Source organism: Lipotes vexillifer, unplaced genomic scaffold (assembly GCF_000442215.2).
Source record: "Lipotes vexillifer unplaced genomic scaffold, Lipotes_vexillifer_v1.1 scaffold141, whole genome shotgun sequence".
NCBI lineage: Eukaryota > Metazoa > Chordata > Mammalia > Artiodactyla > Lipotidae > Lipotes > Lipotes vexillifer.
The window spans coordinates 1,567,483-1,593,133 of NW_006792108.1; the positions used below are offsets into that span (position 1 = coordinate 1,567,483).

A 25,651-nucleotide genomic window follows, 5' to 3' on the forward strand; every position below is an offset into this window, starting at 1 on the left:
ATCCTCTGTGCGGGAATCTCTCCGCTTTGCCCTGCGCGCCCCTGTTGCTGTGCTGTCCTCCGCGGCTCTGAAGCTCCCCGCTCCGCCTCCCGTAATCTCTGCCCGCGAAGGGGCTCCTAGTGTGTGGAGACCTTTCCTCCTTCACGGCTCCCTCCCACTGGTGCAGGTACCGTCCTTATCCTTTTGTCTCTGTTTATTCTTTTTTCTCTTGCCCTACCCAGGTACGTGGGGAGTTTCTTGCCTTTTGGGAGGTCTGAGGTCTCCTGCCAGCGTTCAGTAGGTGTTCTGTAGGAGTTGCTCCACGTGTAGATGTATTTCTGGTGTATCTGTGGGGAGGAAGGTGATCTCTGCGTCTTACTCCTCCGCCATCTTGGAAAGAGTCTCTCGAAAATACTTCTATTGTATAAAGTCAGCTATGCCTGTAGGAATCCTTCCTCTGGACCAATCAACTATACCATTTGGTCCTTAAAACTGTTGAGACTTGTGGTTACAAACCTGGCTGCACATTTTAATCACCTGGGTGGGGGGGGGGAACATTCATAAAAAAAATACTGATGCTGAGCCCTGTCCCACCCACCCCAATTAAATCTGAATGTGAGTCTGGATAAGGCAGTGAAAGCCCTAGTATGGGTAGTTTTTCAAAGTCCCCCAGGAGAATTTGACCTGTAGAAGGGTTGCAAACTATCGATCTAAACCTAAAAGAAATTCTCCATTTCAAATTCCCTGAGCAACTTACAAGCATCTGGTTAGAATTTGAAGTTTCTTCCTCTCTTCCTTAGAAGGGGGCAACTGGACTGTGCTAATGATATAACCAAGACAGTTGAGGGGAGAACAGAATGTGACTTATGGAAAGGTCCAAAGATACCCACAGAAATTGTTTAAAGAAAGTAAGCTTTTCTTGCTCAGGGTGCCTCATGGCTACTATTTATGATATTGTGCTTGGCAAGATCTTTTTCTCTTTCGGAGACAGTTTCCTAAGAAAGGATGAAGCTGGACAGTTTAGTTGGCTTCCTCCAGTATCTTGTCCTAGCTCCCATTTAGTAAAAAACATACTGACTGATGCCTCTAGCACCCTGGAATACTCTTAAGCACGTAGGCTTACTTCTCCTACCAGTTGAATTATAGCCTTATCAAGAGTATTATTTGTTCCCAAACTTGTTAATGCCAGTTATTCTTGTTATTGGAATTTAATTAAATATTAAGTAAACTGATAAAATACAAATGTGGAGAGTTGTTTCTATGAAAACTAGGTTGAATGCATAAATAAATGCAAATTGCCAAAAAAAAAAAAAAGTAGGAGTGGTAAAACAACTAACTGTAACAGACTTAGAAAATGGTAAAAATCTAGAAGAGTTTAAGGCATAGTTTGATTTTTAAACGACCTTAACTTTTGTCTCTGCTTTTGAAAAACAAATATTGGCAGTCATATGAATGTTTTATGTAATAATGATAAGAATCTCTAACCAGCATATCTAATAAGGAAAAAAACTTGGTCTTACATCAAAAGGTTGATGATTGAATGCACACTTATAGAATTTACATTAAAATATTGGTACATATCATTTTTAAAATTATCAGATCTTTTTTGATTAACCCACCATCTTGTCATATCAGATAAAGATTCCAAAGATTTCACAATAGGAGAAAGGTGGGAAAGATGATTTTGTTCCTTCAGGGCAGCCTCTTTCCAGTTAAAATTAGCATGAGATAGATGAGAAGCTTTTTTTCTCCTGCTTTTGTGTTTTTACTACCCAAATTTTTAAACATAAGAATATTATAATGTACCCCCATTCTATAGGTATAATGATCCATCATCCAGATTCTATAGCAACTAGATTGTGTAGGCAGCATCTAGACTGAAAAGCAGAATATTACGAATTTTAACTGCATAGATTATTAGCTTTACCTCTTTTGTTCTTCATAAGATGGAAGTGTATAGTGTGTTATCTTCTGTGTCCAGTAGCTTTTGTTTAGCATTAGTTTGTGAGATTCATCCATATCATTTATTCTCATTCCTATCTAATATTCCTTTGTGTGAATAGATCACAATTTATCCATTATAGTGTTGGTGAACAATTGGATTATTTCCAGTTTTTTGATATTATGAATATTGCTGTTATCTTGTGTGCATAAGAATATATTCCTATTGGGTGGCTAGCAGTGGAATTACCAGGTCATGTTCAGCTTTTGTAAATGGTGCCAAGCATTTTTTCCAAGTTGGTTGTCCTAGTTTCAGTTTTTAAATATTTGCTTCGTGGTGTTAGCCTGGGGGATTCAGACAGCACATGAGGATCAGAAGAAATTTTGTGGTGACGTTCTTAATCTAAGAGGCTCTTGGATAGCATAACTGAACCTCCTCCTTCTTTAAGACCTTTCTGGAGAAAATTTTAAATTTCCTAATTGGAATTATAGAATAGATCCAAACTTCATGGGAGATGGCCAAGGTACTGTGTGGAGGGCCCAGGATGACATACAAACCATAGGATTTTAAAAGTGCTGGATAGAGTCTGTCATACAGAGTGAAGTAAGTCAGAAAGAGAAAAACAAATACCGTATGCTAACACATATATATGGAATCTAAGAAAAAAAAAAAAAGGTCATGAAGAACCTAGGGGTAAGACGGGAATAAAGACGCAGACCTACTAGAGAATGGACTTGAGGACACGGGGAGGGGGAAGGGTAAGCTGTGACAAAGTGAGAGAGTGGCATGGACATATATACACTACCAAACGTAAAATAGATAGCTAGTGGGAAGCAGCCGCATAGCACAGGGAGATCAGCTCGGTGCTTTGTGACCACCTAGAGGGGAGGGATAGGGAGGGTGGGAGGGAGGGAGATGCAAGAGGGAAGAGATATGGGAACATATTTATATGTATAACTGATTCACTTTGTTATAAAGCAGAAACTATTGTAAAGCAATTATACTACAATAAAGATGTTAAAAAAAAAAAGTGCTACTGGAGGTTTAGGTCATTTTTGTAAAATAAGTTTGGGATGTGACTCTGTTGATCTTCTGCTTGGGAGTATGTCCCAGGAGGCAAGTTATACAGAAGCAAAGACACTTGAATGTAACAGGTGACTTGATCTATGTGTGCAATTATGGTAATCTCTCTTTGTCCCTGAGAAGGGAAATGACCATGGTGTTACGGTGGAAATAGACTTAGTAGATCTTGGAGAATGGTGGGGTCAATGAGGAGTTAAATTTTCTGGCTCAGATGATTGGGTTAATGGTGGAGTTATTAACCCTGATAAAGAATATGGGAGAAGCAAGTCATGCTGTGTGTCTAATGCAACTCTGACTCCAAGAAGTCTTTATGTTGGGAACGTATTCTTTAACCAGTGAAAGAAGTCATATCTGGCTTCTTAAATAGTTTCTTGGTTTCATCAGCAAACCATAGTTAGCCAACAATGGCAAGATGGCATCAGCAACAGTGAGCTCTAGTCCACTGGGTGGTATTGAATAGATGTTCAACCCCTGCACTACTTTGCGGGTGATAATGTGGTGAACTGCAAGGTGTCTTTCTCCCCAGCAAACTATAGGCTCTTTGAGAGCAGACGCTAGGTCCTTTCATTGTTGAATACCCGGTGCTAACACTGTGCTAGGCCCAGAGGACATGCTCCATAAATGGGCGTTGTGCTAAATTGAATTCAGGTCTCTTTTAAGGATTGGGCATAGGAGTCTTGTTTATTTCGAGACTGTAATTGAATTAAATGACAGGTAAAAGATGCTTCCTGTGCATGGAAGGTTTAGAGTGGAGCTGGAAGCTTTTGTATGCAGAAAAGATTATTCAGAGTTGACTTTGGAATAAAAAATCAGCGTGAAATTGATTATAATTGATTATAATCACACATTCATAAACCTAGGGGTTTTTTTTTAAGCTTTTAAATTGAGCTTACAAATCTAGTGATTATATTTTTGCCTCTGGCAAAGTTTAGCCATCACTTTTAAGGAGATAGCATAATCAGATTGTTCCACTTACACATCTGGTTAGCTAAATTATCTCTCTAAACAGCACATTACTCTAATAGGCTAGATTTTATAAATTTAATATATTTGGTTTTATTTTTAAATATTTTACTTTTATGAATTTAATAAAACTTTAAATACTTAAGTAACCCTGGGTGTATGTGTAAAATAAAATTCTCTGAGATCTGCTAATGAACTCAATGAGATTTCAACTTCAAACCACAAATCTAAATCATTTATTCAGTTACATATTTAAATTGGAATTACAAGACTGTCTCCTAAATAGCACAGTCCAAATGCCAAGTGCTAAATAAAGATATTATTACCATGGTTTTTAAAATTTTTTTATTGGATAAATTTGATATGTAACATTGTATAAATTTAAGGTGTACATCGTGTTACTTTGGTACACTTATTTTTTTAATATGGTTGCCATTGTTATGATATTTATCACACTACATACTTATAGTGCAATATTATTGTCTATGTTCAGTAAACTGTACATTAAATCCCTATCACTGTTTCAGTACTTGTTACAAGTTTGTACCTTTAAACACTATTAATCTTATCCCGCCACCCTCTATCCCCTGGTAACCATAATTTTGCTCTCTGTTGTTGTTTTTATACATTTTATTTTTTTAGATTCCACATATAAGTGATGTCATACGGTACTTGTCTTCGTCTGGCTTATCTCACTTGACATAAAGTGCTCAGGGTCCATACATGTTGTTGAAAATGGCAGGATATCCTCCTTTCTCATGGCTGAATAGTATTTTATTGTGTATATAGTCTTTTCCACATCTTTTTTATTCATTCATCCACTGATGGGCATTTGGGTTGTTTTTATTTCTTGGCTGTTGTGAATAGTGCTGCAATAAGTGTATTTACAATAGTGAGTATATATGTCTCATCAAATTCCTGTTTACTTGCCTTTGGGTATATTCCCAGAAGCAGAATTGCTGGATGGTATGGTAGGTCTATTTTTAATTTTTTGAGGAACCTGCATATTTTCCATAGCGGTTGGACTAATTTACATCCCACCAATAGTGTATAAGGATTCCCTTTTCACCAATAAGTGCCGGCACTTGTTGTTTCTTGATAGCCATCCTAAGAGAATACCATGGTTTTGATTCTCTCAACCTTTGCTACACTTAGTTCTAAATCTTCCTGAAGTTTAAGAAAAAATTCATTATTCTCACTTAATGAAGATGATTACTGTGATAGTTAACTGAGGTTGCCCTTTCACAATAAAGATAGATACCTTCCAGTTAGTGGTGGTCTTTTAGGACTGGAGATTTGGTCCAGACTTGAGACTTCGAACTCCAGAGATAGTTAGCGATTCTTCTCCTGACTCCACTGTCAACCTGAGCTTTTTCTTACAGTCACTGTGTTTTGGGTCTTGAAACTTGAAAGGCGGTTGCCCTCTAACCTGCATTACCCAATTCTCTGTCTGTTGTCAAGTATCTGAAACTCTGGACCAACTCCACACCCAGCTGATCACTTCCTTTCATTTTGTGTTTCTTCAGCTTTTAAGATATGCTCCTGGGTTTCTCAGTTATATCTAAAGATTTTTGGGCTTAACAGGATTTGAAGATACATAAATGTTTTTCCCTTTAACTTAAAAGACTTCGAACTTGGGCTTCCCTGGTGGCGCAGTGGTTGAGAATCTGCCTGCTAATGCAGGGGACACGGGTTCGAGCCCTGGTCTGGGAAGATCCCACATGCCACGGAGCAACTAGGCCCGTGAGCCACAACTACTGAGCCTGCGCGTCTGGAGCCTGTGCTCAACTCCACACCCAGCTGATCACTTCCTTTCATTTTGTGTTTCTTCAGCTTTTAAGATATGCTCCTGGGTTTCTCAGTTATATCTAAAGATTTTTGGGCTTAACAGGATTTGAAGATACATAAATGTTTTTCCCTTTAACTTAAAAGACTTCGAACTTGGGCTTCCCTGGTGGCGCAGTGGTTGAGAATCTGCCTGCTAATGCAGGGGACACGGGTTCGAGCCCTGGTCTGGGAAGATCCCACATGCCACGGAGCAACTAGGCCCGTGAGCCACAACTACTGAGCCTGCGCGTCTGGAGCCTGTGCTCCCCAACAAGAGAGGCCGCGATAGTGAGAGGCCCGCATACTGCGATGAAGAGTGGCCCCCGCTTGCCACAACTAGAGAAAGCCCTCGCACAGAAACAAAGACCCAACACAGCCAAAAAATAAATAAATTAATTAATTAAAAAAAAAAAAGACTTCAAACTTGACTAAATACTAAGATATGAAAATGTTTCTCTATTTTTCTTGATGGAAACTAAGGCCAATCTAACTTTCAAGAATATTTTATATGATGCTTATGACTTTGTCTGACTTGTGGTCCTAAGTCATGAAATCATTCTATTGATACATCCCTCAAAATGAAGACACTGAAACTCTTATTTCTGGAACTTTCCCCTTCATAATCAATAGATAGACCTACTGAAGGTCCTTTGCAGACTTTGCTAGTTGATCATGGCATTTTCCTCATTTTCCCAGAGCCCTTAAAAAGTAGCATTGCAGGTGGCACTACAGAGATCTATGGACTGAGCCTAGACAGGACACATCTTTGCCACCTTCCTTGTCATGCTAAGGGATCAATGAACATCTTAGGATTGGGAGACATGTGTTTTCAAAGGAAAGATATTCACCTAAATTTATTTGAGGAAATGTAGGTTAATGGTTAAGACCTTGGATTCTGGTAAATATACCTTCTTTCAAATATTGGCCCCGCCTCTTCCTAACTGTGAGCTATGGAAAATTATCTAACCTCCTTGTACCTCAATTTCCTCATCTTAAAATGAAGGTAGAAATGCAGCATTTTATCAATATGAAAGGAGATAATGCATGTAAAATGCTTAGCAGAATGCCTGGGACACTGGAAATCTTTACTCAGTAATGATGGTCACTTCCCTGAGTTTTCTGGGAGTGAGATGAGGGAAGAAGCACACCTTCAGCCAGGGAGGAAAATGAGGGCACTGTGTGACAGCAGCAATGGTCCGGGCAGCTGAGCAGGACCAGAGTCTTTTCAAAGAAAGGCACCGGGCAGAAAATAAATCTGAGCTGCAGAATCCCATCTCAGAGGCCCCAGCGCTGCAAATAGCAGCTGCAGCTGCAGACCAAGGGCTGGTATTTACATGTCCACAGTGTGAAAAGACTCATGGTGACAAACTGATCTTATCCATCACACCCACACAAAGCCAGCAATCGCACATAGGAGTAAATTCTGAATATTTAGCAGCCACTTTTTAGTAGAGTATAGTAGACTAACTGATAATACAGATTACGTATATGGGAAATAGGGCCTGGTGAATTTTGCATACTGATTAGATGTTCTTATATGTTCTATAGATGATTCTGGACTGTTTAGCCGCCAGTAGTAACTCCTTCCATCTGTAGGACATTTACCAGGTCCAGACACTGTGCCAAGGACTTCACACGTGTCAGCTCATTTAACCCTCCTGCATCTCTACGGGGCAGATGTGATTGTTGTCCCAGTCTAAATCTTGAAATGGGACCAGCAACAGATGAGGAAACTAATGCTTGGAAAGTTAAATACTTTACCATACATTGCAGGATTCTAAGTACAGAGCCGAGATATAAACCCAACTCTGTCTAACTCCACTGTCTCATCTGTTAAAACTTTGCTGTGCTGCCTTGAAATGACAATGATATCTTGCTCATAAATTATTTCATGTGCTTATTTCTTGTTGCCTCAAACAGTACCCCCATGAGGCAGGGCAAGGTGCCACACCTGCTTGTTTTGTAGCTCCCAGCTTTCAATGCCTAGTAGAAGGTGAATAAATACTTATTGATAGATAAGATGTTATGATGAAATAGGGGAATGGGAAAAATTGGTTGGATCCCATTGACATTACCTCAGAGTTACTAAAAATAAAAATAAAAAAAGAAGAAAGACTTACCTGTCAATCCATAGGCATTTATTTTTTTCAGCTACAAATTACTACATGCCTGTTGCAAGCTATAAAGACAATTAAGACAAGATGCTGCCTCAAGAATACCAAAGTTTTGGCTAAGTATTGCAAATTCAAATGCCCACTTGGGCTCCATACTTAACACAAATGAGTGAAGTGGCCGAAGAAGCAAACTGGGGTGACCCCTCCTCAGCTCTAGCCTATTGTTTCTGCCTGGACCCAGTATTTCCAAGAGAAGCCAGAAGTTCATGATTTAAATGATTTTTATATTTTTTACATGAAACAAGTGTGCCGGCCAGGCAAAATTCACTTGCAGACTGGGTTTAGCTCACAGGCTACCAGGTCAGGCTCTCTGGTTTAAACAATAAGACACATAAGTAAGAACAATAGGCGTTAGACTGTAATTACCATACAAGGAATATATGTAAAGTATTCAGTGAAGTCAGAGAGAACTTCTAGCTGGGGCATTAGAGAAGACTAATGTGTGGAGGAAGGAAGTCACCTTAGAGTTTCCTTCCAAAATGCATCAGCTTTGGAACCACTGTGGTGGGAAGGAATGCTGTTTCAGCTGCAGGAGATAGTAGGAGCCAACACCTGCAGATGGGAAATTATAGGTCAGGGTCAGGGACCTCTGAGTTACACTGTACTTTGGTTTTTTTAATTTGTTTCATTTTGGTTTGTTTTTTTCGTTTCTTACTAAAAATAAATTTATTGCACATGTAACCTATAGTCATCAGAATTAGGAAAATGTGTTTTTCCTATAAACACTACAAGCATGGAGAAGATATGGAGGCTGAAAATTGTTAGGGTCCATAAATTAAATGAAATTTTAAGGCAATGGAACTCTCAGTGATTGTAAACTACTGCATGGTGTGTGACAGGACATGAAGCTTAAAAGAATATCCGAATCTTGGAAAGGATCCAGCAAAGGCACCAGGACTAATTTGGGAGATGAAGGGTATGTCTTATGAGGAGAGGCTTAAAGGGCTTAACATTGCTTCAGCTTTAAAATAAGGCGGGTGAGCAGAGTTCTATTGATAGCCTGCAAAGCTTCCAGTATGAACTTGTACTTGGTGTGAGATAAAATTCAAAGTCACACTAAGGAATGTCAAGAAGGCGAGTTTCTTTCTTTTTCATTTTAAGAATGGTGAGTCCAGGAACATTTTGTGCAAGAACGTTTTTAAAAATGGAATGGATTTCCATAAGTATTGGGGGCAACAGCTTCAATTTTATCACCACCCACTCACTGAAGTGCTAAATTTAAATGTCAGTTATTCATGATATCAATTTATAATGTTGTGAGTAGAAACATCACTGTCCTGGTAGCTGCAAGTGCACATAGAATAAACTTGGGACACACACAGAGATAGAGGCAGAGATAGAGAAATGAGAGAGAAAGAGAGAGGGAGGGGGAATTTACTTAGCAATCACTTAGTAAAACTCTGCTAAAATTTTACAAATCCACAAAACCTGCACCACCCTCGCCACTTGTTCCTTCTTGTTTCACATATAATGAGGCAGTTTATGGCAGGGAGAACTGGTAGACCTAAGAATGTCAGTAACAATTCTGTGGGATCAGGCTTCAAATTTTAAATCACTTGGTAACCTGCTTCCTTTTGTATTTTGACTAATTTCATTTGGGATCCTAGACTTCTGCTCTTCACGACTTAGTTTAAGCTCAGAAATCTTCACAAAATATGCATAGGAAAAATCTGGGAGAAAATAATACAATTTTAACAATTTTTTATCTCTGTTTAAATTTTTAATATTTACTATACATTGTAGGTTCAGAAGTAGAGCTCAGGATCAAGGTCAGAGGTGGATTCTGAAAGTTGTTCACACAGTAATAGCTGAGGGTGTGAGAGGGGACTAGCTCACCCAGGGAGAGAATGTACACAGAGAGGGAGAGGTCCAGGAGCAGAATCTTGGGCAAAGTTCCCCCACCTCCACCTCTGGCCAAGGGCCCAGGCAGAGGAAAAGAGGGAAAGCAGGGGGAGAGGCAGGGTCTATCTACTGCCATTTAGATCCGTAAGCCTCTTCCTCCTGATCACTTATTGGTCATCTAAACAGAGCCCGTTAGCTATTCACATATCTTTTGCTATGGACTGAATTCTGACCCCTTCCCCCCAATACATTTGTTGAGCCCTACCCCACAATGTGATAGTATTTGGAGATGAGGCCTTTTGGATGTAATTAGGTTTGATGAGGTCATGAGGGTGGGAAGCTCACAATGAGCTTGGTGCCCTTATAAGAAGAGTCACCAGAGAGTTTTCTCTCTGTCTCTCTCTGTCATGTGAGGACATAATGATAAAGCAGCCATCTACAAACCAGGAAAGGAGCTCTCACCAGAACCTGACCATGCTGGCACTCTGATCTCAGACTTCCAGCCTCAGAACTGTGAGAAATAAATTACTGTTAAGACACCCAGTCTATGGCATTTTGTTACGGCAGCCTGAGCTGGCTAATGCACCTTCAAAAAATTTTTTTTGAACAATCTTTACACATTTTCAAATTGAAATTTTAAATTTTCTATCATAAGTTGAAATCATTTCAAAGAATGTAATTTCCAGCCTTCTGTAAAAGATGACATTAAAAATAAAACTGTAACCTCATTATTTTAAATATCTCCCATAGAATAAAAATGTCATAGTAATAGGATACCCACCATAATATATTAAAGACATATATATAAGATTATATCAGACAGAATAGATTTTAATTCAAAAAGTGTCACAAGAGACAAAGTCCATTATATGTTGATAAAAGGGTCAATTCATTAAGAAGAGGCAACAAGTATAAACATATGCACACCAAACAACAGAGGCCCAAAACATATGAAGCAAACACTGACAGATTGAAGGGAGAAATAGACAGTTCTACAACAATAGCTGGGGACTTCAATATCTCATTTTTAATAATGGATAGAACATCTGGACAGATGATCAGTAAAGAAATAGAGGACTTTAACAACACTATAAACCAACGAGACCTGATAAACATCTATAGAACACTCCACTAAACAATAGCAGAATGCACGTTCTTTTTTTTTTTTCGTTGCGGAGCACAGGCTCCGGACGCGCACGCTCAGCGGCCATGGCTCACGGGCCCAGCCGCTCCGCGGCATGTGGGATCTTCCCGGACCGGGGCACGAACCCCTGTCTCCTCCATCGGCAGGCGGGCTCTCAACCACTGCGCCACCAGGGAAGCCCCACGTTTTTTTTAAGTATACATGGAGCAGTCTCCAGGGTACCAAACGTTAGGTCAGAAAATAAGTCTCAATAATTTTTTAAAAATTTAGATCATAGGGGCTTCCCTGGTGGCGCAGTGAGAGTCCGCCTGCCGATGCAGGGTACACGGGCTCATGTCCCGGTCCGGGAAGATCCCACATGCCGCGGAGCGGCTGGGCCCGTGAGCCATGGCCGCTGAGCCTGCGCGTCAGGAGCCTGTGCTCCGCAACGGGAGAGGCCACAACAGTGAGAGGCCCGCCTACCGCAAAAAAAAAAAAAAAAAGATGAATGGATAAGTAAATTGTGGTATATCTATATGATAGTATATTATTCAGCCATAAAAGGAGTGAAGTACTCCTTTTTACATACCACAATGTGAATGAACCTTAAAAACATTATGTTACGTGAAAAAAAGCAGACCCGAAAGGTCATATATTGTATGATTCCATTTATATAAAATATCTAGAATAAATAAATCCATAGAGACAGAAAACATATCATTGGTTGCCAGAGAATAAGCAAAGAGGTGAATGGGAAGTAACTGCTTAATGGGTAACAGGTTTCCTTTTAGGATGGTGAATATGTTTTGGAACTAGATAGAGGTGGTGGTTACACAACATTCTGAATGTACTAAATGCAACTGAACTGTTCACTTTACAGTAAATGGTTAATTTATGTGATGTGAATTTCACCTCACTAAAAAGTTAGTTTAAAAAATAACCAAAGGGGCTTCCCTGGTGGCGCAGTGGTTGAGAGTCCGCCTGCCGATGCAGGGTATACGGGTTCGTGCCCCGGTCTGGGAAGATCCCACATGCCGTGGAGCGGCTGGGCCCGTGAGCCATGGCCGTTGAGCCTGCTCGTCCGGAGCCTGTGCTCCACAACGGGAGAGGCCACAACAGTGAGAGGCCCACAAAAAAAAAAAAAAAAACCCAAAAAAACTTAATTCCTTAGAAATTAAGAGGTGCCCTTTTAGGGGCTTCCCTGGTGGCACAGGGGTTAAGAATCTGCCTGCCAGGACTTCCCTGGTGGCGCAGTAGTTGAGAGTCCGCCTGCCGATGCAGGGGACACGGGTTCGTGCCCCGGTCCGGGAGGATCCCACATGCCGCGGAGCGGCTGGGCCCGTGAGCGATGGCCACTGAGCCTGCGCCCGGAGCCTGTGCTCCGCAACGGGAGAGGCCACAACAGTGAGAGGCCCGCCTACCGCAAAAAAAAAAAAGGAATCTGCCTGCCAGTGCAGGGGACACGGGTTTGAGCCCTGATCTGGGAAGATCCCACATGCCACGGAGCAACTAAGCCTGTGCACCACAACTACTGAAGCCTGCGTGCCTAGAGCCCGTGCTCCACAACAAGAGAAGCCATTGCAGTGAGAAGCCTGTGCACTGCAATGAAGAATAGCCCCCACTCATTGCAACTAGAGAAAGGCCGCACGCAGCAACGAAGACCCAACGCAGCCAAAAATAAAATAAATAAATTTTAAAAGGAAAGAAATGCCCTTTTAAATAACTCCTGGATCAATGAGAAAATAAAAGCCTAAATCTAAGATTATTCATAAATTAATGAAAAGGTAAGAACTCTAAATCAAAATGTATGTGATACAACTAAAGACCTAGGCTATAAATAAAGTCTAAATTAAATTCTCAACATAGAAACCAACAACAACAACAAACTTGACCAAAAGAAGTTAGGAGAAGAAAAGATAATAAAATCATAAGCTAGTTCCTTATTTCTTTCTTTCTTTCTTTTTTTTTTACATTTCACAGAAAACCTCTTGTTGGCCTTTTGGATAGAAATGGGAATATATTTGCCACGAAGGATGATCCCATCATACTTCTGCTGGAACCAGCTCATGGCCTCCTTTTTGCTGATTCTGTTTAGCAAAGGAATGCAGAATTGTATTAATAGAATAATATACCATAATGAAATAGGATTATTACCAGGAAGGCAAGGATTGTCCAACATTTGTCAAGTTTTCAAAATATGTAACTCATTATATAAACAAATTAAAGAAGAAAAACGTGATTACAGTGATGTGTACAAAAATACATTTGATAAAATTCAGTAGTTGTTACTAATAGTTAAGTAGGAAAAAAAAGGAAACTACCTAAAAATGTTAGACTATTTACTACAAATAGCAAATATCATATTAAAGTTTAAATACTAGATCCATTTCTATTAAAATTAAGAACAAGAGAGGAAGACCCACCCTCTGCACTATTATAACATATTTGGGCTTCTAACTAATGTAATAAGAAAATAAAATAAATAAAATTGAAAATTAAAAAACCAAAATTATTATTTGTGCATATTATATTACTATCATAAATTATAGTAAGTAAATCCAAGTGACTTTCCTAAAAATCCTATTTGAACTAAAAAATTATTTGATTAGGTGTCTGGATACAAAATAATTATACAAATAACTTCATAGCTTTTCTTTATACTCTCAGTAACCAGTTACAAATGGAAACGGAAAACCGAGATTTCATTTGAAATAGTAACAAAACTATAAAATGTCTAGGCACAAATTTAACATGAATGGTATAGGATTAAAAATAATTATTTTTTAATTAAGGTATAGTTGATATACAGTATCATATAAGTTTCAGGTGTAAAACAGAGTGATTCACAATTTTTAAAGGTTATACTCCACTGATAGTTGTTATAAAATATTGGTTATATTTCCTCTGCTGTACAGTATACCCTGGTAACTTGTTTATACTTCTCTGCCCTCTTTGGTTGTTGCACGGAACATTACTGCTTTTATTTTGAAAGATGTGGCAGAGATTGATATTTACCTATTTAACATTCATTCTCATTCTCTTTAGTAAAAGAAGCCCATTGCCACTGACAATGAAAGACTATATTTCCCAGCTTCTTTTGTAGCCAGATATGACCATGTAATCAAGGTATGGCCCATGGGAGGTATCAGATGTTTTATGTGAGACTTCAAAGAAGTCCCAAAGATATTAAGAACGTGAGTCCTTTTTTCTGCTGCCTGGAATGTGGATGTAATGGCTAGAGCCCTAGCAGCCATTTTAGACCATAAAGTTACCTTGGATGATAGAGCAGGACAAAGGAGTCTAGATTCCTGATAACAGTGTGGAGTCACTACAATGACTCTAAACTAATTACTTTTGAACTTGCTTTATGTGAACGAGAAATACTACTGTCTTGGTTTAACTGTCATTATTTTGTGATTCTGTGTTATATTTAGCCTAATCTCATCCTAAATAACACAAAAGGAAAAACCCAGTAAAGGATTTAGTAAAAGAAAAAAAAAAAAAAAAAAAACGCCCTATTGACCATTTTCCCCCTTCCTGAGAGTGAGGTTGGAGATAAGGAGTCAGCAACCTTCTAGATGAACGTATGACATCTGAAATAGAGGTCATGTGTTCTTAAAATGATACAGTCCTGGGAAAATTACACGTCTACTTATTATTCTAACTTGAAATCTTACTTTAACCATCTAATACACTCTACAACTATTTATCTTGAAATTTGTCCCTACTTCCAATTCCTCCAATAATGTTTTATCTTTTTGTAATCAAGTCCTTAATTACCAAAAAGTTCCCTGGGTCATAAAATATTTTCTCCATGGGTTGCAATATTTCCTGGCACATGTTCACTTCAGTAAAATGATCAGTGTGTTAAAAACCCAATGCAGTGTCTGCAGAAGCCAAAGATGGCATGGCACCTCTTTTGTGGCATGTGTGAAATCTGCCTATCACTATAAACATTCTTTGCAACATGACACTTTGCCCTTATGTCCATTTCATATGTGGTATTCAGTGTGCTGGGAATGCTGAAAAAAATGATTTTTTTTTTTTTTTTTAGGATATAGAATCACAATGTTAAACCTAGAAGAGGCTTCAGAGGTCATTTTTTCAAACCCCTTATCTTACACAAAAGGAAACTGAGGCCCAGAAAGGCCACTTGACTTTCTTAAACTCTGCTGGTTAATGGCAGGTCCAGAAATAGAAACCAAGAGTCTGACTTCAAATTCTAGGTTCTTTAATTTGTTTCATCTATTAATTGACACTCTTATGATAGACTTGGTAAAAGAAAGTTACTATTTTTTTCTTTCAATATATCTGACTTTGTATTGCAGAATACGCTGTATTCTGGCTGACATTTAGCTGTTTGGCATCTAAGATAAAGGGATATTTTAAAAAACCAAAGCAATGTGCTCAGTAGCACTATGTGGTTGAGAAAAGGCTTTCTTTGTAGAAGATATTCATTGAGCTTCTTGACTGGCTTTCCTCCCCCCCCCCCCCCCCGCCCCCACAAGTAGCTAAAGAATGATGCTATTGAGTTCTAAGTTGAGTTTCCATCCTTATATGAAAAGTTAAGAGTTTGGTAGAGCTAAGTCTGACCAGCTGTGCTCTCAGCCACAAGGGAAATTAAATGAGACAGTGTGGCTGGTTCAGCACAGATCAATCAGTCTCTTGAAAATGGTCTTGAAAACGCATAGCAATAAAAGCACACAAGTAGTTGTCTTTTCATATAAACTAATTTTAGTCCTGGTCTCTAAGGTGCCATGTATGTGGACAAAGAAAGTAAAATGTCTTTTTTAGGTTGACCACTTTGTAGCTCAGATTTCTCCATCGTTCCATGAGAGTTTGGGGAGAAATTGGCCAAATCTGAGAGTCTACCAATACCTTAAGTTAGATTTGTGTATATGTTTGCCATCTTGAAGCAAAACAATAGCTACTGGTCTATCTGAATTTCTTTGCCCATGCCCCATATATTTTAAAATGTATAATTCAGTGGGTTTTTTAAAAAATATATTCACAAAGTTGTACATCCATCATCACTACCTAATTCCAGAGCATTTGCATCATTCCCTAAAGGAACTTCATGTCGACTAGCAGTCACTCCCAGTCCCACCTCCCCTCAACCCCTGGCAACCACTAATTGAGTTTCTGATACAATGGATTTGCCTATCCTGGATATTTCATATAAATGGAATCATACAATATATGGTCTTTTGTGTCTGGCATCTTTCACTTATAATGTTCTCAAGCTTCATGCGTGTTGTAGCATGTATCATTACTTCATTCTTTTATATACACTGTAATTTTTTTAAAGGATGTTTTTTGAAAAAAAGGTAAATGCGGGCTTCCCTGGTGGCGCAGTGGTTGAGAGTCCACCTGCCGATGAGGGGGACACGGGTTCGTGCCCCGGTCCGGGAAGATCCCACATGCCACGGAGCGGCTGGGCCCGTGAGCCATGGCCGCTGAGCCTGCGCGTCTGGAGCCTGTGCTCCTCAACGGGAGAGGCCACAACAGTGAGAGGCCTGCGTACCGCAAAAAAAAAAAAAAGGTAAATGCTAAGCATTCCTTAATAGAAAACCTTGCTATTCTTGGAGGAAAAAATGAGACAAGATATTCAACATAGAAATTTGACATGACAAATTAATGTTAATATGTTGATAAAAAGAAGAAAAAATTTAAGCCCAATAATTAAGAATAGACAAAAACAAAAAGCTAATGGAAGCATAACATTATCATCAATATAGAGATTCTTCTTTATAATGTTAGTGAAAATTAAAGTATATATTGAATTAGCATGTTAAGATTTTTTAATTTGATTTAATTTTTTATTATCAGGCAAACTTTTTTGCATTTCTGAGTTGACACATGTCTCTGTCAGACAGAAAGTGAAAAGCAAGAAGGAGCACAAGGCTGCAGCTGAATTTAGAAAGTTAGAGGTGTTCTCATAGCCACATGAGATGGACAGAAGATTCCTTCCAGTAGGCGAGAGAGCAGAATACAGACAACAGATGTGAGAAAGGTCCTCATAGCTGTCAAGTTCCAGCATCCTTGTGCTGAAGAAGGGGCGGTGCCAACATGATTGATATTCACAGGGAATATAAAAGCGCCAGACTTCTACCCAACTGCTTGTCACACTGACCTGTACCATCTCTACTGCTCGTGGGGTTTCTGTCAACTAGTACTGGAAGGGAGCAAACTTGTTGGAGAATAACATTTTATTGTGGCCATGCCAGAACCCACTAAGAAAGAGGGTAAGATTCAACCATAGATCTTTTTCTTGTACTTTTTAATAAAGCATGTTTCTTTTGGTATTTTCAAACAAATATCCAATTTCTTAAATAGACTGTAAAATAATAGAATCACTATGATTTAAGGAAAAGTTCCTTTAGAGTAAACAGACCAGAGGGAAAATAAAGGAAGAGTATAACCAATTGCAAAATATCTGATAATTATTGTTTATGAAGAATATTAACTAAAATGACAAATTATAATTCTATCATATTTTTCAAAGAATCTTTAAAGTTTAATGTAAGGGTGTTAATTGGTCATGATGAGCAGATTTCAATTTCAAGTGTATTTTCTTAGGTTCAATCACAAATTTTTCACCATGTATTTGCAGTTTATGGGGGGCAGGAGGGGCTTGGAATGCTTTCTTAAATAGTTAATAAATTTGATCAAGGTTTCAAAAAAGAATTTGTAACAATATTTCCAGATTTGCTGTATTTTTCTCCTGGAAAGACATTTAAAATATGCAGATGCATGTATTTTTTGCTTTTATCATTTTGGAGCTTTATTAGTTATGACATTCTTACGTTCTTGCATGGAAAGAAAATCTAACACCAGTGATATCTTTGAATATCACTGATAGATTGTGTTCTTTATGAGCTTTATTGAAGATAATTTCACAATATGTAGACTTTTAAAAATAATTAAGCTGAAAATAGTCTTCGTTAGAAGAAATGTTTCCTCCAATAAACAGTTTCTCCTATACATAAAAAATTAATATCTAAAATCTACTAATTAATTACATAAATAAGCTGGAATTAGAAATTACTAAAATAACTAATGAAAAGCACAAATTAACAGCACAAGTATATTGAGTTTAATTTTAAATGGAGACATCTTTTAAAAATATTTTTTCATTCATATTAGTCTTCATTAGTGCTTAGTAAATCTTTATTTTTCATGTCTGTAAATAAAAGCAGCAAACAAACAAACATTAGCAGGGAGCCAGGGAGCATAAAAATGGTATTTAGTTTTTTTCATTTTTTAATTCTAAAAACCCCTTTCAACCATTATTTCAAAGAACCCTGAAAAAGATGCTAGACTTGAATCCAAAGTTGAAATACTAACCAAATTATCAAAAGTCTTTGAAATATATTTTCTTTATGTAATTAAGTAACCAGTGTTGACAGGCTGTGGTGATCAGTTTACAGGTTGGCTTTACTTTGTGGCGGAGGGCATTGATGGATGAAGTCTTCCGCCCGAAATAACCACACCAAATGCATGCATTAATATGGGAACTTAATCCTGACTCTCAGGCAGTGAGTCCAACTCCTGCTAAAGTGTCTTATTTGTCATGTAAATGATTTACATGTGTATTAAATGTCCTTTTCATTTGATCTGTCACTTGACTAGCCTCTTCAAGGCTTATTTGGATGAAAGGCATTCTATGTTTCCTGACTGAGGACAGAATATTGTTTTAATTATCCTGCATTTAGTAAATCAATTTGCACGTGTTATTTTAAAGCCCATTGGAAAGTGATAAAAAAGCTGAGAAACTAATAAATAAGATGATAAACTGTAGAGCCTATAAAGCTAATTAAATTATTTGGATTGCAGATATGATGAAGTTTTACTTTTTGTCCGACAAAATCTGATCCTTTCTACTTTTAAAGACAATGAAATTTTAGAGTGACAAAGAGGAAAATATATCTGCAACTTCAGCTCCCCCCGAAAAACCACGTATATATTTTGGTTATAGATCAGCATACATACCAAAGTGCCCATAATCTTTTGCTATAAAAGCACTGTTGATATTCTGTGTAGGAGAACACAGTAATTTTATACTGATTCTTTGGTTTAAATTTGGATGGTGGGGAGTGGGGACAAAAAGAAGGTTTTTTTTTTTTAATTTAAAATCCTTGGAGGAAGTACAGGGATTTTTTTGTTTCCTTACCAGCAGAACTGATTTTTAAAAGATCTACAACTTGAAGAGTTTTCTTAGTGAAATCATTGCATTTTTATTGTTTACATCAGAAGAGTAAGGAGTATGGCAGTTCAGGAACTATTCTGGTCCTTGTACCTTCTCCTAACTGATTTCACTTTTACTGGAGTTGGTTTTGTTACATATGAGCATCCCTCTGAAAGACAGCCTCAAGAATAAAACATGCCACCAAACCAATTCTTCGGAATCATTTCAAACTATCTGCAGACACATTCCCCCAACCAGGTTTCTCCAGCCCCTACGGGTCTTCTTACATCTCTTCCTTAGCTGGGAGAACCATGCTCAGGAAGGGATTGAGCACTTGCTATAACTCTTGATAAGACACATGAGCTGGTTTGGCCCTTCGAGGATCCAGCAGCACCTGACAACTCTTAAAAAGAGACTGAGTTTTCAGCATCTGAAGGTGCAAAAATGTCTCTCTCAACTGCCTCCCAACCTGCAGGGGTCTAATTCTAGGAGATTCATGTTGGGTCCTGGGAAAGCTGGTCCTTCTAAGGAGAAGAGGGAAGGACAGGTGTACCTTTAGACCTCAAGGAGGAACTCTAATGGAAGTAGTTGGTCCACGGTCCTTACTTAGACCCTTCTAAATATTCTGGATGGCTCTGTAAGCCCTTTTTGAGAAAGGAAGCATTATTTTTAAGGAGTAACCACTTCCCATTGTCCTTCTCTGCACCTTTATGATTTGTACATCTGTTCACTGGAGAACTATACTCTTGGTACTGTCAGTTCCAAAGTTAAGGTCTGTCTTACACTTTAGATTGATGCAGAACCTGAGACCCAGTAAAATTAACTTGTTCTAATCAAATAGCAGGAGAAGATGTGGTAGGAAGTTTCAGATTTGTGGGAATCTCCCAGGATGTCTCATTTACATACCATCTATTAATTGAGCACTTACTGTGAACTAGTCGCTGGGATTTCAGAGATGTATACAACATGGTCTATGTTCTAAAAACCCTTACAGTTAATTGCCCCTGGGTCCTACTGAGTAAAGGAATCAACTTTCACTAGAATTTTCTCTTTTCCTGTCAAAGAGTTATTTTATCAAACTAGAAATTAGATAAGTAATTTTATAAAATTAGAAATTTGCAATAGCCTTTCTTCTTTGTTTGAATCTCTAATAGTTTAAAAATAATATTATTTTTGCCTATAAATCATTTCTTCAGAATTTTATCTCTGTAGTATGTGATGATTAAAACCATAAAGCCTGGTTCTTTAATCCACTTAGACAATTGTTAACTATCAGATTCTATAGAACCTAGAAAAATTCTTTTCTAAAACACCAAGTTCGGGCCTTAACATGAATTTTACTTTTTGTTATGTGATATATCAGGCCCTATTTTATGTACTTAACTTGTAGGAAAAAGGCAAGAGTTCCTCCTTGGTGCTTGTGTGTCATTCAGAAAACCTTGGGAGAGTCACTGTAACTTTCCTACCTTCCATGCAAGATTTCTTCTTGAAAACTCAATCATATGGCAAAACATAGCTCCATTGATGAACATCATTTTAAGGGGCCATTCTGATAACTCCAGGAATCAAAGTATGGCATTGTTGTTACAGATTCTTTTGCTATATCAACATGAAATATCTATCTATCTATTCTGCCTTGGCCTATTTCAGTAGGATTAGGTGGGAACATGGGCATGGAGGATAATGTTTTCAGTCCACAGGAGTTTTTCCTTTGCTATGTCTTTCTCTTGGTCACTAGAGATTTCATTACATTTTAATGTTCTGCTAAGCCCCAAACCTATCTGAATGCAGAGCAGCATTCATCACCTCTTACCTATTTCCCAGCATCACTCAAGGCTTAGTCATCAACAGAAAAGGAGGCCTGGTGATGGGAAACCTTCCTCTCATATTTATTCCTTGACCTTTAGTTTCCACCTGCATCTATTTCAAACACCAAAATAAATTTGTCTTTGGAGAAGTCATCTTACATATAGGCTATTACCTTTCCCTCAATTTGGGGAAAAGTACATTTATTGGAAGTAAGCAAAAGAAAGGGAGAAGAGAGAGGAGGTATTTGATCGAGGGCAGCTATTTTCCTCCAAACTTCAAATGGTTCATTTAGGCCACATTGAAGATTTGGATGAAGAATAAAGAAGTTGCATGAATGAATGCCAATGTTTTTCCCCCTGAAAAACCTTTGCCAGGCTGTACTGGAAAGGCACAGTGTAGGTTTGAGCTATCTGCTGTAAGGAGGAACACACTAGAGGGGCTTAATACTTGGCAAAATCGTTCTTTTTCAGTAGCCTGCTTTTATGACTGTCCGGCTGCACCTGTTAGGAAGATAAATAAAGGACTGGCCAATTCTTTCCTCTCAAGCGCCCTAAATATATCGCTTAAAAAAAACTCTGAAAAGACAGGTCGTATCCTTGCTTCTCATCCAGTAAGTCTCAAGCAGTCTCCCCCAGGCCTTGCAAAGAGCAGGGGTAAGGGAGTTCCTGAAATGAACAAAGGTCAAGGTTAGGCTCTCTGGCTGGTCTGAGAGACCCAAGAGAAAGGAAAAAGAGAAAAACGTATAATCCTTTGTTCTCTCAATGCCTCACTTTATTTTGGCCCAAGATATGGCCTTGAAACATTTTATTTTAGGTTCCTCCTGGACACACAATTCAGTTTCCTTATCTATAGCAATTTCAAAGTATCCCTTAATTTGACATGGATGTTAGAATAAACTGCCCAAGCTGAAGTTGCTTTAAAGAAGTGCTTGGACACAAAAAATTAAATAAATAAACCATCTTTTAAAAAGCTTGAGTGAATATGAAACAATGTTTTTGAATCTTTTTTGTAAACCCATATATGTTTGTTTTTTTTTAGAGAGAGAGTTGTGAGAAGAGGCTGTCACAAAAGGAAATAGTGCTGTTGTTTTTACAGCCCTAGAAAGCAGTTTTGTTGTTTTTACTTACATTTCTTATGATTGTTTGACTTAAAATTTATTTTTCAACTCTTTATGGTCAAACAGAAGAATTTTTATTGTTGTTAATAATTACTATTTTTATCTGCACTCCTCCTTAATTAGTTTATGAACCTATATTAAGAGACACAAAATACCCTTGGCAGTCCATGACTGTGGTAATTCTAGACCTCATCTCTAGACATACTTGTGTGTGTTAGATAATAAAGAACAGGATGAAAGCTCTAGCAATCAAAAATAGGCAGAAAACTATTGATTTCATGTGTGTACCTGCATAGATATGGCCATGTCTTTTCTTTTTTCTTTTTTTTCCCCATTTCAGTTCTCGATGGGGACAGATGTCTTTTCTGGAGTCCTTAGTTTGTTCGGAATATTGCACCCTGGGAAAGCCCAATAAATGCACAGAAAGGCAGTTATTGAAATACAGTGTTTTGAGTTAGGTTAATCATGAAACAGCTATTGCTTATTCAAGAGCAGTTTTCTAAAATTTGAAAGCCTAGTGATTAAGGAAGATGAAACTGTGAAAAAGAAGAAAAGGCTTTATCACTTAATTTTCTACATGCATGCGAATTGTCTTGTAACTGGAAAGAACAGGACATCTGTCCCCACAGCTTTTTACAAAAACAGCCCCAAAATATCAAAGTGATGATACTGTTGCACCCAGATCTCTTCTTCATGGATAGGCCCAGTTATAATTCACAAAGAGTATATTTGTTTTGGACAGCCACACAGATAGACAACAAGCCAAATTTCAGGATGTTCCCATTGCAAGGGGCAGATTATTTATGCACTTTTACATGCATTTCCAGAGTAAAGTTTTAGATTCCATCAGATCGGGTCATGAAGTGGTTGATTTGGCAAAGAAAAAGACAAGGATCATTTAATCCCATGCCTATTTTTCTCTCTAAAATGAGTTCCCAAGAAGTTAACCACAATCTGACTTTCATTATGACTTTCAAGTCTGAAATCCGCTTTGATAAGACTTTTGCCTTTTTATGCTCCCTAGGAATCTTTTTATGGGCCAGTTTGGCACATCAGTACAATACCTAAAATTATGTTTATTAATATGTCAGATGTTAGATCTTATAATTTTGTTTTCGTTTTTTGAATTGTACTTTAGATATTTACAAGAACTTAGGGCTCAAATTTTTCTTTTTCTCCAAAATCATCCAGTTCTTCCTCTAAATCACATCAAATCTCTTTCTAAAAGTTCCTCAGGAATTCTTTGCTTGTAGCAGGTAATAGCTTCTTCCTTCTATAGAATTTTATGTTTTGGAGCAGAATGTATCTGCTTATAACTAAGAATCACCTAATTACACAATTCTACAATTTAATTTCTCATTTTTTTTAGTTACATGTCTTTAGACTTGTTCTGCATAGAGTATGTATTTTGGGGTTTTCCTCACGTATATTGAGTAATAGTCATCAGTAAACATAGTGACATAAACAAAGTATACTATTCACAGAACGTTCTAGACTGTTCAAATTCCAGCTGCACATGTATTGAGTTAGTTATACCTCATATGCCTCAGATTCTTCAGCTGTTAGATGTGAATACTAATAGCACCTCTTTTTTTAAATAAGAATTAAATGAGATAAATCTGGTGAAAAGCTCAGGATAAATCCTAGCATGTAATTAGAGCTCAAGTCTTTTCCTTTTCTGAGATTCCTCAGAAATCTTGTCGGGCATAAGGCGTTAAATGTCTCACATTTAATGTAAAATCTGAGGGCATTTCCACCCTCTTATCAGTCACTGTAAGGTATGTAGCAACCACTGTTCACCTCCTTACCTGCTATTAATATTTATCATACAGTCCCAGACAGCTGTGGTTATTCTCATAACCATCATTGCCACCATGACGAGTATTTCCTTTTTTTTTAAACTTGTTGTGAAATATCTTCGCTTTCACCCATGGAGGCTCAGATCAAATTAGAGGCCTACACTTCAGAGCCTCTGTTGTGTTCCCACTGAAATGTGTTATGTCCAGCTGGGGGTCCCCAGTTGTTAGCCAGATGGTGATAACCATTGTGGGAGCATGGCCTTTCCCACTTAGATGAAAGAGCCACCCAGCACAGTTGAACATGTAATTGTATCCTCCACCAAAGGTTATAAGGCTTGGGTGTTGGGGACATTAAGATTTTTCTTCCCACCTGGGGTGCTGTTGGCAGGTGGGGGTCTTCCTCTGGCCTGAACATTTCTGAGATAACCACATAAAGACCTCTGCATGACCACATATGGATATGGTGGGTGATTGATTGAGTGGCTGTATTTACTGCTGTGGAATTTTATTTTTATGACCCCACCTGGCATCAGGCCTGTCCTTCCTCTATTTTTAAAAAGTCACCCAATGTGAGGCCTAGCAATGGCTTGGGGCAAGGCTTGTAATGGATTTATTCTGATAAGCCTATAACCACAGAAGAGTGATACGATTGTAGGAATGGCCCACCCAGGATCGGACCCCCAGGAAAGGCGTACAAAGGGACTAAAGGGAGAAATCGTTAACGATTCAAATCACTTTTGCAATAATTTCCTTTTGACCTGTGCTAAATTTTTAAGCTTCAATTTGAGTAAAGCTTCTTCTAGACTGTTGTTCACATCTGTGTCACTCCCAACCCTCATTTGATTCTTACTTTAAAACATGGCAAGAATAACGATAAACAGACTAGTCATCAGACCTTAGCAAAAGATCTCATTTTCATCCAGCTCCATGTTAAGAGGGAGAAGCTATTTGTTGCTGTGTAATAATAACCAGATTTCAATCGTCCTGTGTGGAATGACATCTTAAGTTAAAAACATGTATAATTAGAACGGCGGAAGAACAAATTGACTAGGGAAGGGAAAAAACCCTGTGGATTCAGGGAATTTCCATCAAGCTAAATAATGAGTCATTGAAAATTTACATACTTGATGCACAATTAGGCTCCACTCATTCAGAACCTTAGAATATAGTCTTTGGTGATATTTGGGCACGGTAAATAAATATGGATTAAATTGATTGAATCAAATTTTGAATAGCTGGATTCGATGGATAGCTAATAGTTCATTTTGTTTTGAACCTTATTATTTCAACCAATTTGGTTATCAACATGCCTAAAATGTAATCTATTACTTCTTATTTTGAAAAACAAAGTACAGTGGATATAATTTAACTTTGTCATCAATTATAGATATCTGTTATCTTACCATATGATATCCTGAGAGCTCAGATTATCTGCCTTTTTGTTAATGGGCCCACATTGATTTGTATTTTGAATTTGTGTCCAACTTTTGACAGCTTTCCTGTTTCATCCCTTGCCAGGAGGCTGCTGTCTTCTTTAATTACTCTTACCAGGCAGTGTGTGAAGCTTCCCCCTTCTCTTCCCTCTGTTGTTTGCTTTGGATCCCAGCCAGGTCAATAATCTGGCTGAGTAGGGCTGCCCTACAGAGTATTGTATTTAAGGAGGCACTAATTCTCAGCATCGTGCAAATGCAAGGTCCGCACCTGAGTATCAGTGTCTCCTTAAGTTTTGCTCCCTGGGCACCTGGCTCGCCTCACCCTAGTTCCAGTTCCAGGGCTGGGGACCTGGGGTTGGTGGGGGGGGGGGG

General features: G+C 38.2%; 1 protein-coding gene across 5 annotated transcripts in view; it reads left to right on the forward strand.

Moving 5' to 3' along the window:
- Window positions 1-17,017: 17,017 nt before the first annotated feature.
- Window positions 17,018-25,651, forward strand: part of MYBPC1 (myosin binding protein C1) — a 100,276-nt gene continuing 91,642 nt past the window's right edge. For all 5 annotated transcript variants that reach the window (XM_007465348.1, XM_007465347.1, XM_007465349.1 and 2 more), the window contains exon 1: window positions 17,018-17,178. In XM_007465348.1, coding sequence (XP_007465410.1) covers window positions 17,154-17,178 — 25 coding nt within the window. In that variant the 5' untranslated portion in view covers window positions 17,018-17,153. The remainder of the gene's footprint in view (window positions 17,179-25,651) is intronic.